The following is a 13,720-nucleotide window of genomic DNA, read 5'->3' as shown; positions in this document are numbered from 1 at the left end:
GTGCACAACATTTGGGGTACAAATTCATAAAAAAGCAATCTGCCTGTGGCTTTTTAGCCACCAGCACAGGCTGGAGCTGCATGTGGGGCTCCAGCCCCACCCAACTAGACTTTCTTTTCTTTTTTTCCCCAAGCCTCCAAGAAAGTTTGGGATTTTCCTGTTGTAGCCTCTCTGAATCAGTCTTTAACTGCCACCCAAATTTCAGAAGTACTTGGGCTCCAAATGACTCAGGACTCACTGGCCCTAGACTAGCTGCCTTCAGGTATCTCCCCTGCCCCTGCCATAGGTGCTTTTCCCAAACAAAGTCCCGTGCATTTCATACAATTTTCTTCTTCTTCCTCTTCCTCCTCCTCCTCCTCCTCCTCCTCCTCCTCCTCTTCTTCTTCTTCTTCTTCTTCTTCTTCTTCTTCCTCTCTCTCTCTCTCTCTCTCTCTCTCTCTCTCTCCCCACTATGAGTTGTGGGGTCTTCCTGAACCCCCTTCTCAGACTGCTGCCAAACTAGGTAGCTGCCTTGAAATCCAGTCAGGCTTTTACTCTTCTACACAGCAGCAACAAGCCTCACATCTTCATCAACATCAGCAGTAGAGTTGGTAAGACAATTGGGAATTCTTAAAGGGAGGAATTAGTTAAAAGAGAGAGTTTTTCCCACATTAAAAAATGGGAAACACCATTACATAGGAGGGATTTGTGTCTCTGTATGATACTACACTGGACAGTTTGAAAATGGAATGATTAAATAGAGGATATCTAATTTAGATGGGATTTATGTAACTTCAATTGCACAACTTTTTTTTTATATTTTGGAGATCAGACCGCAACTGACAAAGGTCTGATCTCCAAAATATATAAAGAAATCAAGAAACTAGACCGTAAAAGGCTAATCAACCCAATTATAAAATGGGGCACTAAGCTAAACAGAGAATTCTCAACAGAAGAACTTCAAATGGCCAAAAGACACTTAAGGTCATGCTCAACTTCCTTAGCGATCAGGGAAATGCAAATCAAGACAACTTTAAGATACCATCTTACACCTGTCAGAATGGCTAAAATAAAAAACACCAATGATAGCCTTTGCTGGAGAAAGGGGTACACTCACCCATTGCTGGTGGGAATGCAAACTTGTGCAACCACTCTGGAAAGCAGTGTGGCGGTTTCTCAGGAAATTCGGGATCAACCTACCCCTGGATCCAGCAATACCACTCTTGGGAATATACCCAAGAGAGGCCCTATCATACAACAAAAGTATATGCTCAACTATGTTCATGGCAGCATTGTTTGTAATAGCCAGAACCTGGAAACAACCTAGATGCCCTTCAACGGAAGAATGGATGAAGAAAGTATGGAATATATACATATTAGAGTATTACTCAGCAGTAAAAAACAAGGACTTCTTGAATTTTGCATACAAATGGATGGAAATAGAAAACACTATCCTGAGTGAGGTAAGCCAGACCCAAAAAGAGGAACATGGGATGTACTCACTCATATTTGGTTTCTAGCCATAAATAAAGGACATTGAGCTTATAATTCATGTTCCTAGAGAAGCTAAATAAGAAGGTGAATCCAAAAGCAAAACACATAGGCATCCTCATGAATATTAACCTTCATCAGGTGATGAAAGGAGACAGAGACAGAGACCCACATGGGAGCACCGGACAGAAATCTCAAGGTCCAAATCAGGAGCAGAAGGAGAGGGAGCATGAACAAGGAACTCAGGACCACGAGGGGTGCACCCACACACTGAGACAATGGGGATGTTCTATCGGGAACTCACCAAGGCCAGCTGGCCTAGGTCTGAAAAAGCATGGGATAAATCCGGACTAGCTGAACATAGCGGACAATGAGGAATACTGAGAACTCAAGAACAATCGCAGTGGGTTTTTGATCCTACTGCATGTACTGGCTTTGGGGGAGCCTAGGCAGTTTGGATGCTCACCTTAGGAGACCTGGATAGAGGTGGGCGGTCCTTGGACTTCCCACAGGTCAGGGAACCCTGATTGCTCTTCGAGCAGATGAGGGAGGGGGACTTGATTGGGGGAGGGGGAGGGAAATGGGAAGCGGTTGCGGGGAGGAGGCAGAAATCCTTAATAAATAAATAAATTAAAAAAAAATGGGAAACACCATTACATAGGAGGGATTTGTGTCTCTGTATGATACTACACTGGACAGTTTGAAAATGGAATGATTAAATAGAGGATATCTAATTTAGATGGGATTTATGTAACTTCAATTGTAAACATTACCAGAGTTATCATTTTTTGTTATATCACTAAAAAAAATGGTTAATCTGAGTGCTAAGATACAGGCCTTAGAAAAACTTAATAAAACAGATCACAGAGACATTCACATCCAGACAGAGGAATTTAATGGAGAACTAATTTCAGCATTGTATTATAAGAATAGAGAGGAACAGCCTAAGGTTTTCAAATAACCAACCTTACCTTAATATGTCTAGTAACCATATAGCATTTGCCAAATGATAGAGTAAGAGCTGAATGGACTCCTGTGCCAATGCTATATTCAAGGAGATTCAAGGATATGGTGGTCTCATAGGGCATGCATTCAACTTTTGTAAAGCAAATATTAAACTCGTGGTCAGTTTGTAATAGAATTATCCCTAACAACTGGATAGATTTGGTTAAAGCTGTTTTAAAGCCTGATCCACAATTATAATGGGGTACCTGGTTCAAAGAAGAGGCAAAGACTACTAAACAAGAGAGTAAAGCTAGAGGCATGGACATTCCCCAAAATCAAATTCTTGGAAAAGAAAATTACGTTGCTGTAGAAAAGCAATCTCTATATGATGGTCACATCCTGACTTTGTGCTGCGCAACAGTTCTGAATGCTTGGGACAGAACTGAAGAAGTAGGAAAGAAGACGGAATCATTTACTAAAGTCATACAGGGCCCAAGAAACCTTCACAGATTTCTTATAAAGACTGACATCAGTAGTAAACAGAATCATATCAAGTTCAGAAGCTAGGCGAATAACAATTGAATATCTGGCTTTTGAAAATTCAATTCTCTATGCAGAAGGATAATTAGGCTGTTAAAGGCAAAGTCAGCACCTCTGTAGGAATGGGTTCAAGATACTATTAATATTGAGTCTCATGACCACGGTGATGCATGGATAGAAGAGGTCATTTCCAGAGGTTTGAGGAAAAATCAAAATGTCAAATGTTATAATTGTGGCTAACAAGGCAAAAAAGGGACTTCGGACAGAACACTCCTTGAAACAATGTTTTTTCTAAGAATAATCCATTCAGAATGCCTCTGCCTTCGGGATTATGCAGAAGGTGTGGCAAAGACAGGCATTTGAATAATGAATGTAGGCCAATAAGAAATATTCAAGGTAACCTTTTGCTGCTGGGAAACTCTTGAGGAGCCTCTGCTTCTGTTTTTTTGTTTGTTTTGTTTGTGCAGGAAAGTCTTTTTCATAGGAAGCTAGGGCTGAACCCCAGACTGGACTGTATGTTCCTCAGACTTTAGAGTGGTACAGTTGATCATATCTCTAGATATACTTTGTCCAAGAAGCAGAGGTTGATATGCTGGTCTATCTTGATCTCACAGTTAACTTGTCACTTGATTATAAAATCCTCAAGTTCGTGACCCATATTCATTGATTTAGAAGTAGTTCTTAACACTAATTTATTTCATGACTCTTTGGGCATCACAAGCATCAAGCTTTGTTGAATCCTTGACTTAGAAGACAGGAAACATTGGTTAGTTAGGAATGGATGAAAAGAGACTCTTAATGACAAATATGTCATTCATTCATTTTTTTTTTCCTGGTAGAAAGAGTACCTTTAGACAGTGAGTCTCAGAGATAGCCTATAACCTCAGCTCATTTCTGTTGCTATAATATGACAAGAAAGCCTGAGGATGGGAACTTTATGAAGCAAATAGGTATATTTAGTTTACAGTTTTAGAGGTTCAAAGTCCAAGATCACGCAGCATCATCTATTCAGATTCTAGTGAGGGCCGCAGGAATGGTGACATTGCATTGGAAGGAACAGGCAGAAAAGCAATATGTCCCATTAGGAAGCTGATGGGACCCAGGGGCCAAGAATGCTTCAGGAACAAACTTGAACATCTCTGAACTATAGCTTAAGGCTCAGTTAAAAAGTCAGCTAAGGTCAGTGCTATCTAGGGAGGGCAAAACGAGGCACAGAGTATGTGCAAAACCACTCTGAGCACATGAAATGTGTTTGCAGGCAGAAACCCATATCAGACAGAGACACCTCTTTTGCTGAGTGCTCCATAGTTATTGATAAGTAAACTTGAAACAGTTGGTTCCCATCATGCAAAATTAAGTAAACATTGATGTCTAGAGAGTCTGGGTTTTTCTCCGCATCATGGATCAGAACCATCTTTCCACAAATGTTTACTGAGAATATACTTTTCAAAGGACTGATATATGCCAATAACCAAGACTTAGTTTGTCTTTGATTTGCTGGACGTGTAGAAACACTCAATGGGAAGATAGTGTAATTAGAATTATACAATGATAAAATCAGAAAATGTAAATAGTGTGGTGGAAAAAAACATGTACAAAACTTAAGTAGTTCAAACTTAATTACAAATTTAGGGATTTGAAATTAAATTTCCATATAATTATAATAAGTCATATATACTTTATATCATATAACTTGTCTTCATATTAGATACTTGTATTTCAAATAAACACAATGGTTTGAGATACAGTTATACATAAACACATATACACACTTTATCTCATATACTCAATATACAGTTTGCTGAGTGAATTGAAGAGGTTGATTATAGTATAGTTTATTTTTTATTATTTTCAATTTTATTTATTTTTAATTAATTCTATGTGAATGTGTGCTTGTCAATATGTTTAAGTCTACAGGTGACTGTTGAGGCAAGAAGGGGCAATGGGTCCCCTGCAGCTGGAGTTGTAGGTGGTTCTGATCTGCCATGTGGGTGCTGAGATTTAATTCTGGGTTCTCTTTAAGAGCACCTAGTGCTCTTAACTACTAGATCATCTCTCTTGGGCCTACAATATAATTTATTTAACAGTCTTCAAATGTTTTCCATACATAACTCAACATGGGAAACCATTTTAGTCATCTTATTTAAGCTTGAATCTCATGATGCATTTTGAATGGTTCAAATATCTTTCTGGGTACGCTGAAATATAAGTTAACTGTACCTGGAACTGATGCATATAAGTTAGCATTAGGGTTGGCAATATCAACTAAAATATTTCTGCTAATAGCATAAATGCCCCAAATAGAAGGCAAGCTAAACCAGTCATCTAAGAAGACCAAACAATGATTCTGCTATAGAATTTAAATTTTTATTCATCTATTTATTTTAAATCCTCCAATCCCTTTCCCCCTTCCCCTAGAATTTAAACTTTAATAAAATATTAAATTTAATCAAACTTTTTAAAACCTACATGTATCTTAGGTGACGGAAATGCAGCTTTCATTAAGCATAAATAACTCAAATCCTTTTTTTGGAGTTAACTCCATCTCAATGGACAAAAAATAAAATCAAGATATTGTTTTGTACATAAAATTTAGAATGGCTTGCAACTTTTAGTATTTTCTCTACTTAGATGCTCCAAGCCAGAACACACAGGAATGAAATTTGGTGGTGGGTACGAGAAGAAGAAGGTGTTTGTGCTGGTTAGTTTTATGTCAATTGAGAGGAGGGAATTTCAATTAAGAAAATCCCTCCACAAGATCAGGTTGCAAACAAGCTTGCAGGTAATTTTCTTAATCAGAGATTGATGTGGGAGGGCTTAGCTAATTGTGGGTGGTGCCACCTCTGGGATGGTGGTCCTCGGTGCTGGAAGAAAGCCATGAAGAGCAAGCCAGTAAGCAGCACCCTTCCATGGTCTCAGTATCCTGCCTCCAGGTTCCTGCCCTGCTTGAGTTTCGGCTTTGGTTTCTCTCGTTGAACTGTGATTCAGGATATGAAAGCCAAATAAACTCTTTTCTCTCCAAGTTGCTTTTGGTCATAGTGTTTTAGTGCAGGAATAGTAACCCTAACTATGACAGTATTCAGCAGAACTGAATTTTATGACAACAGATATGGAAGTTGGACAATGGATGCTAAGAAAACTTATTTATTTAAATAAATAACTCATTTAAATCCTCTCATTCAGACCTAGGCCAGCTGGCCTTGGTGAGATCCCAATAGAACATCCCCAAAAACATGGGATAAATCCGGACTAGCTGAACATAGCGGACAATGAGGAATACTGAGAATTCAAGAACAATTGCAGTGGGTTTTTGATCCTACTGCACGTACTGGCTTTGTGGGAGCCTAGGCAGTTTGGATGCTCACCTTACGAGACCTGGATAGAGGTGGGCAGTCCTTGAGCTTCCCACAGGTCAGGGAACCCTGATTGCTCTTCGAGCAGATGAGGGAGGGGGAATTGATCGGGGGAGGGGGAGGGAAATGGGAAGCGGTTGTGGGGACGAGGCAGAAATCCTTAATAAATAAATAAATTTAAATCCTCTCATTCTCATCCACTCTCTCCTCTGTGTAGAATCCAGGGCTTTGGGTATAGCTGGCAAATGTGCCATTGAGTGATGTGGGAGTCCTCTCTGTGTGCTGTGATTACTATTAATGAATAAAGAAACTGCCTTGGCCTGTTGATAGGGCAGAGCTTAGGTAAGTGGGGAAAATTAAACTGAATGCTGGGAGGAAGAAGGTGGAGTCAGGGGACGCCATGGATCCACCACCAAACATAGACATGCTGAAATTTGCTGGTAAGCCACGACCTCATGGTGATATACAGATTAATGGAGACGGGTTAAATTGAGATGTAAGAGTTAGCCAATAAGAAGCTAGAGCTAATGGCCGAGCAGTGTTTTAAGTAATACAGTTTCTGTGTGATTATTTCAGTTCTGGGGAACAGGAACGAACAAGTGGCTCCTTGTAACAACTGAGCTCCATCTCTAACCCAATATTTTGTAAGGAACAGCTGTCCACTTTGCTAGGCCGCACACCAGGTTTTGTATACCTACTCATATACACAAACTTAGTATGCTAGAGTCCTTACCGGTGTATCGTAAGGAAACACAATCTAAAGCAAGTTTGAAGCTGTGATCTTATTATGCTGGTGTCACAGTGAATTATTCCCTCAATGACCAAAATCTTTAGCGACAGGCTCCCCAACTGCATGATATAGGGGGAAAACGTTCTTGCAAGTGTGAATAGGTAAGTGGGCTATTTAGAGGCAAACAACTTTAGATATGATGTTAGAGAAGGAGAGAGGAATGGTCACACACAGGTTATAGCCAAGTATAACATGGTTTTATGACGCCAGTGAAGGCAGAGAGGGACTTAAATGAGTCACCTCGAAGATCCGAATTGCACACGATATTTCTACATTAATTAGCAGTCATTTGGCATGAAAATCAGACTTGATTTACTTACAGAACTTTAAGACTGTGAAGGCCCGCGAATGCTCCCTTGGGAATGTGTGTCAAAGCATTTCCAGCGAGACGCCTGTGGATTTCAGTGGAGAGGGGAGAGAGAAAGGGAGAGAGAGAAAAAGAATCAGCATAACTTTGTCCAAGTGGAATTCATTTCACTGTTGAAACATGCAATACAACTATGTTCAAATCATACAAGCAACTTTAAGGAAACTTGTAGTCTTGTGTTGCAAACACTTTAAATTTCCTAAAAAGATGTTGGCAGAAGAGGTGCTTAAGAAAAAAAAATGAAATAAATTACTTACTAGATTCTACTACATATGTATCTATTCCTGCCCTTTAACTTTTTAAATAAAAACTACCACCACATAATAATTTGAAACAGACTTGTGAAGTCAAAATGTGACAAAAGTTTTACCACTATCATTATAAAATGAAATAATCACATAAGAATATTTTCAATGTAATTAAACGAGAATATACTCATTAGTGTAAAATAGGAATGTATATTATTACAGCCACTTTTCCTCTAAGTCACAAGAAAAGATAGAGAAGCTTAATTTAACATACCCTACCTTAAATGGAAGCACAGAACTTAGGGTTGAACATGTTAACATAAATGACTTTGTGGCAACTTTTGACATCCTTTCCTAGTAACATTTGCAACATTGTGTCTTTACAATATTTTTTATATGTGAATAGGTTGACGAGGTATGGAGCCCCAGCATTTGGTTCTGTACTAACTTAGCGGCCACATCAAAGCCATAGCCCGAGATGTATGGTGGTGCTAGCTATCAAGCAGAAGAACCTAGAACAAGAGTGAGTCAGAGGAGCACAGAATCTCCTGAGGACTTCATCACATCCTCAGGCCAGAACACCTCTAAGCTAAGACAGACTCATCCTTCATTGATGAAGATGGAGGTTAGGGGCAAGGGTTCACCTGACTAGAACCCTTTTCCTGAGGGTCTGATGGTCTCAAATACATCGTCTTGATATTGTGTCCAAAGGGAGACAATTCAGTCACGGAGAGCTAATGACCTGATTGAAATAAGCCAGTCACCATATGACTTTAAATATGCATCCACTTGCTAGTCCATACTGCTGATATTAGGCCATATATATTTAAATAAATAATGTAATTATCTTATGAATAGGATAAATAGTATTAGGGTTACAAGTATCTATAGGACCTGAGTTCAGTATCCAGCACCCATGTGGAGTGCGGATAGCTGCAGGAGACGGATACACTCTCCTGGTTTCCTCTGGTACTTATACCTCTCTCTCTCTTTCTCTCTCTCTCTCTCTCTCTCTCTCTCTCTCTCTCTCTCTCTCTCTCTCACACACACACACACACACACACCCCAAAACAAAACAAAACACATATGAAGTCAGGTGCAATGGTTCAGGCATGAATATTAGTATTTTGGAGGCAGAGGCAGGAGGATCTCAAGTTTCCTCCCAGGCTGGACTAAACAAGATGCTGTCCCAAATCCCAAACCAACAAAGGCAGCAATAATAACACCAACACAGAAATAATAACACTAACAAAAAAGCAATAAGCATCTGTCCAATTGAAATACTACGTTATTTGTAATCCTGATTTTAAGAAGGAATTTTTTTTTTTTTTGGTTTTTCAAGACAGGGTTTCTCTGTGGTTTTGGAGCCTGTCCTGGAACTAGCTCTTGTAGACCAGGCTGGTCTCGAACTCACAAAGATCCGCCTGCCTCTGCCTCCCGAGTGCTGGGATAAGAAGGAATTTAATAGCACAAGGGATTTGGGCTTTCTCAGAAGAGCTGTGCCTATCACTCTCATGTATGTACTAATGTGCTCGGAACTGTTAAGTCAGTAAATATCCCTGTTCTTCTGCATTTCACTAACAACATGAGATGTTCAGACAAGATGTCATCTTGGGTCCCTTCCAGGCCCATGACTGCACGCTTTTGTCTTGTGGTGGCTTGCGCCTGTTCTTTCTTCCCTTGACAGATGCAATCAGTAAGATTTAGATAGCTCGCATTGTGTATTCTTTCCATGTCTGTCATGGTCTGAGAAAGTGCTTTTCAAACAGTAAATACATTTAGGATCTCTTTCTGACATTATTAATTAAAATGCAAAACAAAAAATGCAAAAAAACTCCCAATGGTTTGGATGAATGCTGTTTGTACCAAATATGTTTCCGAAAAAATATTAAGGGAAAAAAGATTTCTTTCTAAATATATACAGTGAAAAAAAAATGAGATCTACTAACTTAAACACAGCAGAAATTCAGAAAATATGTGTTAATCATATGTAATTCAGCTTAATATTTGACCAAGGTGATTCCAGAGGGTTTAAAAATTTTCCTATAAAATTGTTTTATGAGAAACTTTGTGATCCTCCTCCGCCTCACCCTCAATTCACCCCCTCCCTGCTCCCAGTTGCTCTGTGTTACTGATGGTCTTTGTGTGCTTAGCTCCGGCTGTATTAGCGGCCCATGACACACTCTTGTTAGTGTTCACACCTGGAAGAAATTGAGCCTTCAGCCCCTCCCACAAACTCCTTGACACTGAAGCTAAACCAGACCGCGTGGCTAGCCCTAGTGTTTATTTAGCTTCATCCAGAACCATCTCTTTCTGCTCCCATCCTGTCTCTCAAAGAAACCTAATTTCTGAGATTTTTAATTTCTCAACGTTGAACTCCTTTAGTAGTAGTTTGTGTCTGGATTATGGGTTATAGAATCTGCTTCGTGCTTGTCATATAATACATAAACCTGGAGCTTGCCTTTGTGTCTATTCTATGTCCTCAGATAGTGTTGTGGGCATAGAGAGGTGCCCACATGGCATTTAACTCTTCAGTTAGAGTAAAGACCAATAACTGTCCCCCAGTATTCATCCCTCCTCCTTTCTGGGGTAATTTCCCTTACATGGAGTTTAGAGTGTAAAAGAACGCGTGAGCACTCACCTAGTCTCACGTCTGTAAGCCGTGTTTGCATCTTCCCGTGCTTACATGACTAAGTCAGGCTATATGAAAATGCTACATGTAGCTTTTCGGTCACCTCCTAAAAGGATGTTGCTTGTTTCCAACTTCCTCTCTTTCCCCTTTCCTGCAGTGGAGGCTGCTGAAACGGCATCGCTGATGCGGATGTGAAGAACATTTCATGAAAGGTGAAATGGGAAGGACTGGAAGGAGAGAAGTGGACTAGGGAGAAGGTTCAGTAGGTAAAGTGTTTGACACAAGAGTGTGAGGACCTAAGTTTAATCCCCAGGGGTGATGTAAAGCCAGGTGCAATAGTGCACACTTGGAATGCCAGAAGCTGGGAGACAGAGTCTAGAGAATCCCTGAAGTTTGATTAATCAGCAAATAATAAGGAGACCTCCATCTCAAACAAGATGACATCAGAGATTGTTCCATTTTTCACATGTAAGCAGTAGTATGTGCATGTGCCTACATTCTCTCTCTCTCTCTCTCTCTCTCTCTCTCTCTCTCTCTCTCTCACACACACACACACACACACACACACACTCAAAAGCACCCTCTCTCAAAAAAGAGAGAAGTGAGCTGGTCCCTGGATGACTTTGTGTCTTTGTGAATCCAAACTGTCCCACAGCCTTGCGGTCTCTCTTGGATGAGTAACTGGATCAGTACGGACCTGGGTTATCTTCTGCAAACAAGCGGATGACTGAAGGCTTATTTAGCTGGCAAGGAAGTATCACACCTGCCTGAGTGCGGGCCTCAGGAAATCGTGTTTGCAAAGCTGCTCCAATCGTCAACACGCACTGTCTTTGCTTTCCCTCCCTTTCATCTCTGCATTGTTAACTTGCGGTTGGCACACCTGAGCTAGCACAGTGCCGTGGGCTTCTGTGCTCCTAACAGTCATCCGGAGTTGGGAAAAGAACACGCACTTTATTATCTCCTTCAGACTAGCTTTTTGCCGAGGGTTTGTCCCGTTCGGGGACTGCTTTGGTGATGCAATAGTGACTACGAGACTCAGAAGGGCCCAAACTCACCGAGTTTACATTCTAATGTGAAAAGTAGCCATTGGGCCCAATAACCAACAGTATAAACATGAAAATTCTCTGAGGAAAGAATAACAACAATAAAGAGATAGAACTGAAGGCTGTGGTTGTGCAGGACACTTATTTTAGATACAATGGCACAGGGAACCTTTCTCTTACAAGGGCATTTCAACCGAGCTCTGAGCCATACTGGAAGTGGAGATTAGAATGGTGTATACCTACTGTGGTTTAGATTCTTCTAAAAGATGAGTCTGGAGACTGGTCAACGAAGAGAATGCCACGGAGGGGGGGGGGGCAGGAGCTGCCCAAGGCCTTGGAGGACCTGATATGGTTGGCCTGAGTCAAAGAGTGGTGTGAACAAGCCTGTATTTTGAATGGATCCTTCTGATGGGGACTATCTTAAAGGGCCAGGAGTGAAAGCACAGGGGCAATTAGGCTATTCCGACCATATGTAGTGCTGTAGTGGATAATGGAGCAAGAGCGGAGGAGGCAGGATTTGGTGTAGAAGGAAAAAAAAACTCTAAACTGTTACCATGAATTCATCAGTAGATTCAAGGTGAAATGTGTGTGGTTAAAACAGGAAAAGCAACATTGTGTAGCCATGAGGTTATTATGCACTGCCCACCTGACCTTGATTAGTGACCCAGATTATTGTGTGTAATTCCAAGGAAGAGTATGCAGATATGGAATGAGTTGTATATGGCACTAAGGAGTTGTTTATTGAATCGAGGTGCCCAGAGCTGGTTAGCCACTACCGATGACTTCATAGACCGGACTGAACTGATTAGCAACTGTCCTTTCAGTTAGAATGCACCTCTCTCTATTCACAGCCATATTCAGTACAGTTTTCAGTTTTGTGCTTACTAATTCTGGTGCTATAGTATTGTTAGGCAGGCTGATGACTTTTGAGACATTGACTTTGGAAATGAAAAAGAAAATGTAAAGCCACAAACACTTTAATCAACAGTGGTGACCTGCCTGCATGATATGCTTGTGCAATAGTGGCCGTAACCAACTACTATCTGGTTGTAGTTAAGGCTGACTCCATGAGACAGAACTCATGCCTAATGCCATTCAGGCGGCCAAGAACCTGATACAGCATAACCCATGAACCTAGGGGGAAACCAAATACTATCATGCTGCTAAGGGAACACAACGATAAAACGACTCTCAATGGCATTCTGCTATACCCATAGGTCAGTGTCTCACTCATCAGAGAAGCTTCCTTCTGTTGTAGATGGGAACTAACACAAAGATCCACAACTGGACCAGATGCAGAGAGTGAGAGACCTGGAACAACACGCAATCCCAGAGGAGATGTCTTCATCAAACCTCTTCCCTCGGGTCTCAGGGACTTTGAGGAAGAGGAGGTGGAAAGACTGCAAGAGCCAGAGGGGATGGAAGAGACACCAAAGAAAGAAGGTCTTCTAAACACTTAAGGTGCCCTATACCCAGTTTTAGATGGCGAACACAAAATGAACTCAATGGCATTTTTGGAGATGTTTTTGTTTCATAATCTTTTGCTTGGGAATTTTTTAACCTTGCTTGTTTTTTGCTTATCTATTATGCCTTTCAATTTTGTGTTTTTATGTATTCCCTCTCTCTGTGTATGCATATGTTTCTCGGTGCTTTATTTTTTGTCTGTTTGCTTCATTTTATTTTTTGCCCTCTTTTGGATATCTATCTATCTATCTATCATCTATCTATCTATACATATATGGAGAGAGAGAGAGAGAGAGAGAGAGAGAGAGAGCGCATTTTGGTGGATAGGACAGTTGGGAAGAGATGAGGTAGGGGAAACTGTGATCAGACTATAATATATGAAAAAAATTTAAAAAGATATATTTTAGTCAGCTTCATTTATCAGGGTAAATACCTTTTGGTTGTGTTTCCTAAAATGTCACGTATTTTTTCTTCTCCTCTGTATAGAGATTTCAGATGCCTCTGAGTCTATATTAGGTACTAATCTGTGAGCAGCTGACTTATGATTTCAGGGAAGTCTGCCCTAAACAAAAGAATTTATGACATTTCATCGGCTGTTTTCTGGGCTAGCTTGAAGGTGGGTCTGTCCTATTGACAAAAAAACAACAATTTAAGGGATCGTATATGTATGTGTGTGGAGGGCAAAATTTCAGTTACTTTAAAACCTTTTTAAAAAAACTTTAAATACCTCTAAACTATAGAGGAACCCTCCCCAGACTGTGTGTAATAGTGAAATAGTGAAAATAGTGAAAGTCATATGCAAAGCAAATCTTTCCTTCCCAGTGATGACTGGACTAAGATTCTAATCCTAGAGACCTACACGCCATTT

The 13,720-nt window shown here is 40.4% G+C and overlaps 1 protein-coding gene across 1 annotated transcript in view; it reads right to left on the bottom strand.

Annotated features, from left to right (window-relative positions):
• Positions 1 to 13,720, bottom strand: part of Lgr5 (leucine rich repeat containing G protein-coupled receptor 5) — a 136,584-nt gene that overhangs the window by 46,484 nt on the left and 76,380 nt on the right. The window contains exon 3 of the mRNA XM_041669033.1: positions 7,419 to 7,490. Coding sequence (XP_041524967.1) covers positions 7,419 to 7,490 — 72 coding nt within the window. The remainder of the gene's footprint in view (positions 1 to 7,418; positions 7,491 to 13,720) is intronic.

The sequence above is a fragment of the Microtus oregoni genome, unplaced genomic scaffold (genome assembly GCF_018167655.1).
Source record: "Microtus oregoni isolate MIOR12 unplaced genomic scaffold, Mior012 000001F_ref0000356, whole genome shotgun sequence".
Taxonomy (NCBI): domain Eukaryota; kingdom Metazoa; phylum Chordata; class Mammalia; order Rodentia; family Cricetidae; genus Microtus; species Microtus oregoni.
The sequence above is the reverse complement of the archived record's forward strand: the minus strand, read 5'-3'. Positions and strand labels throughout refer to the sequence as shown.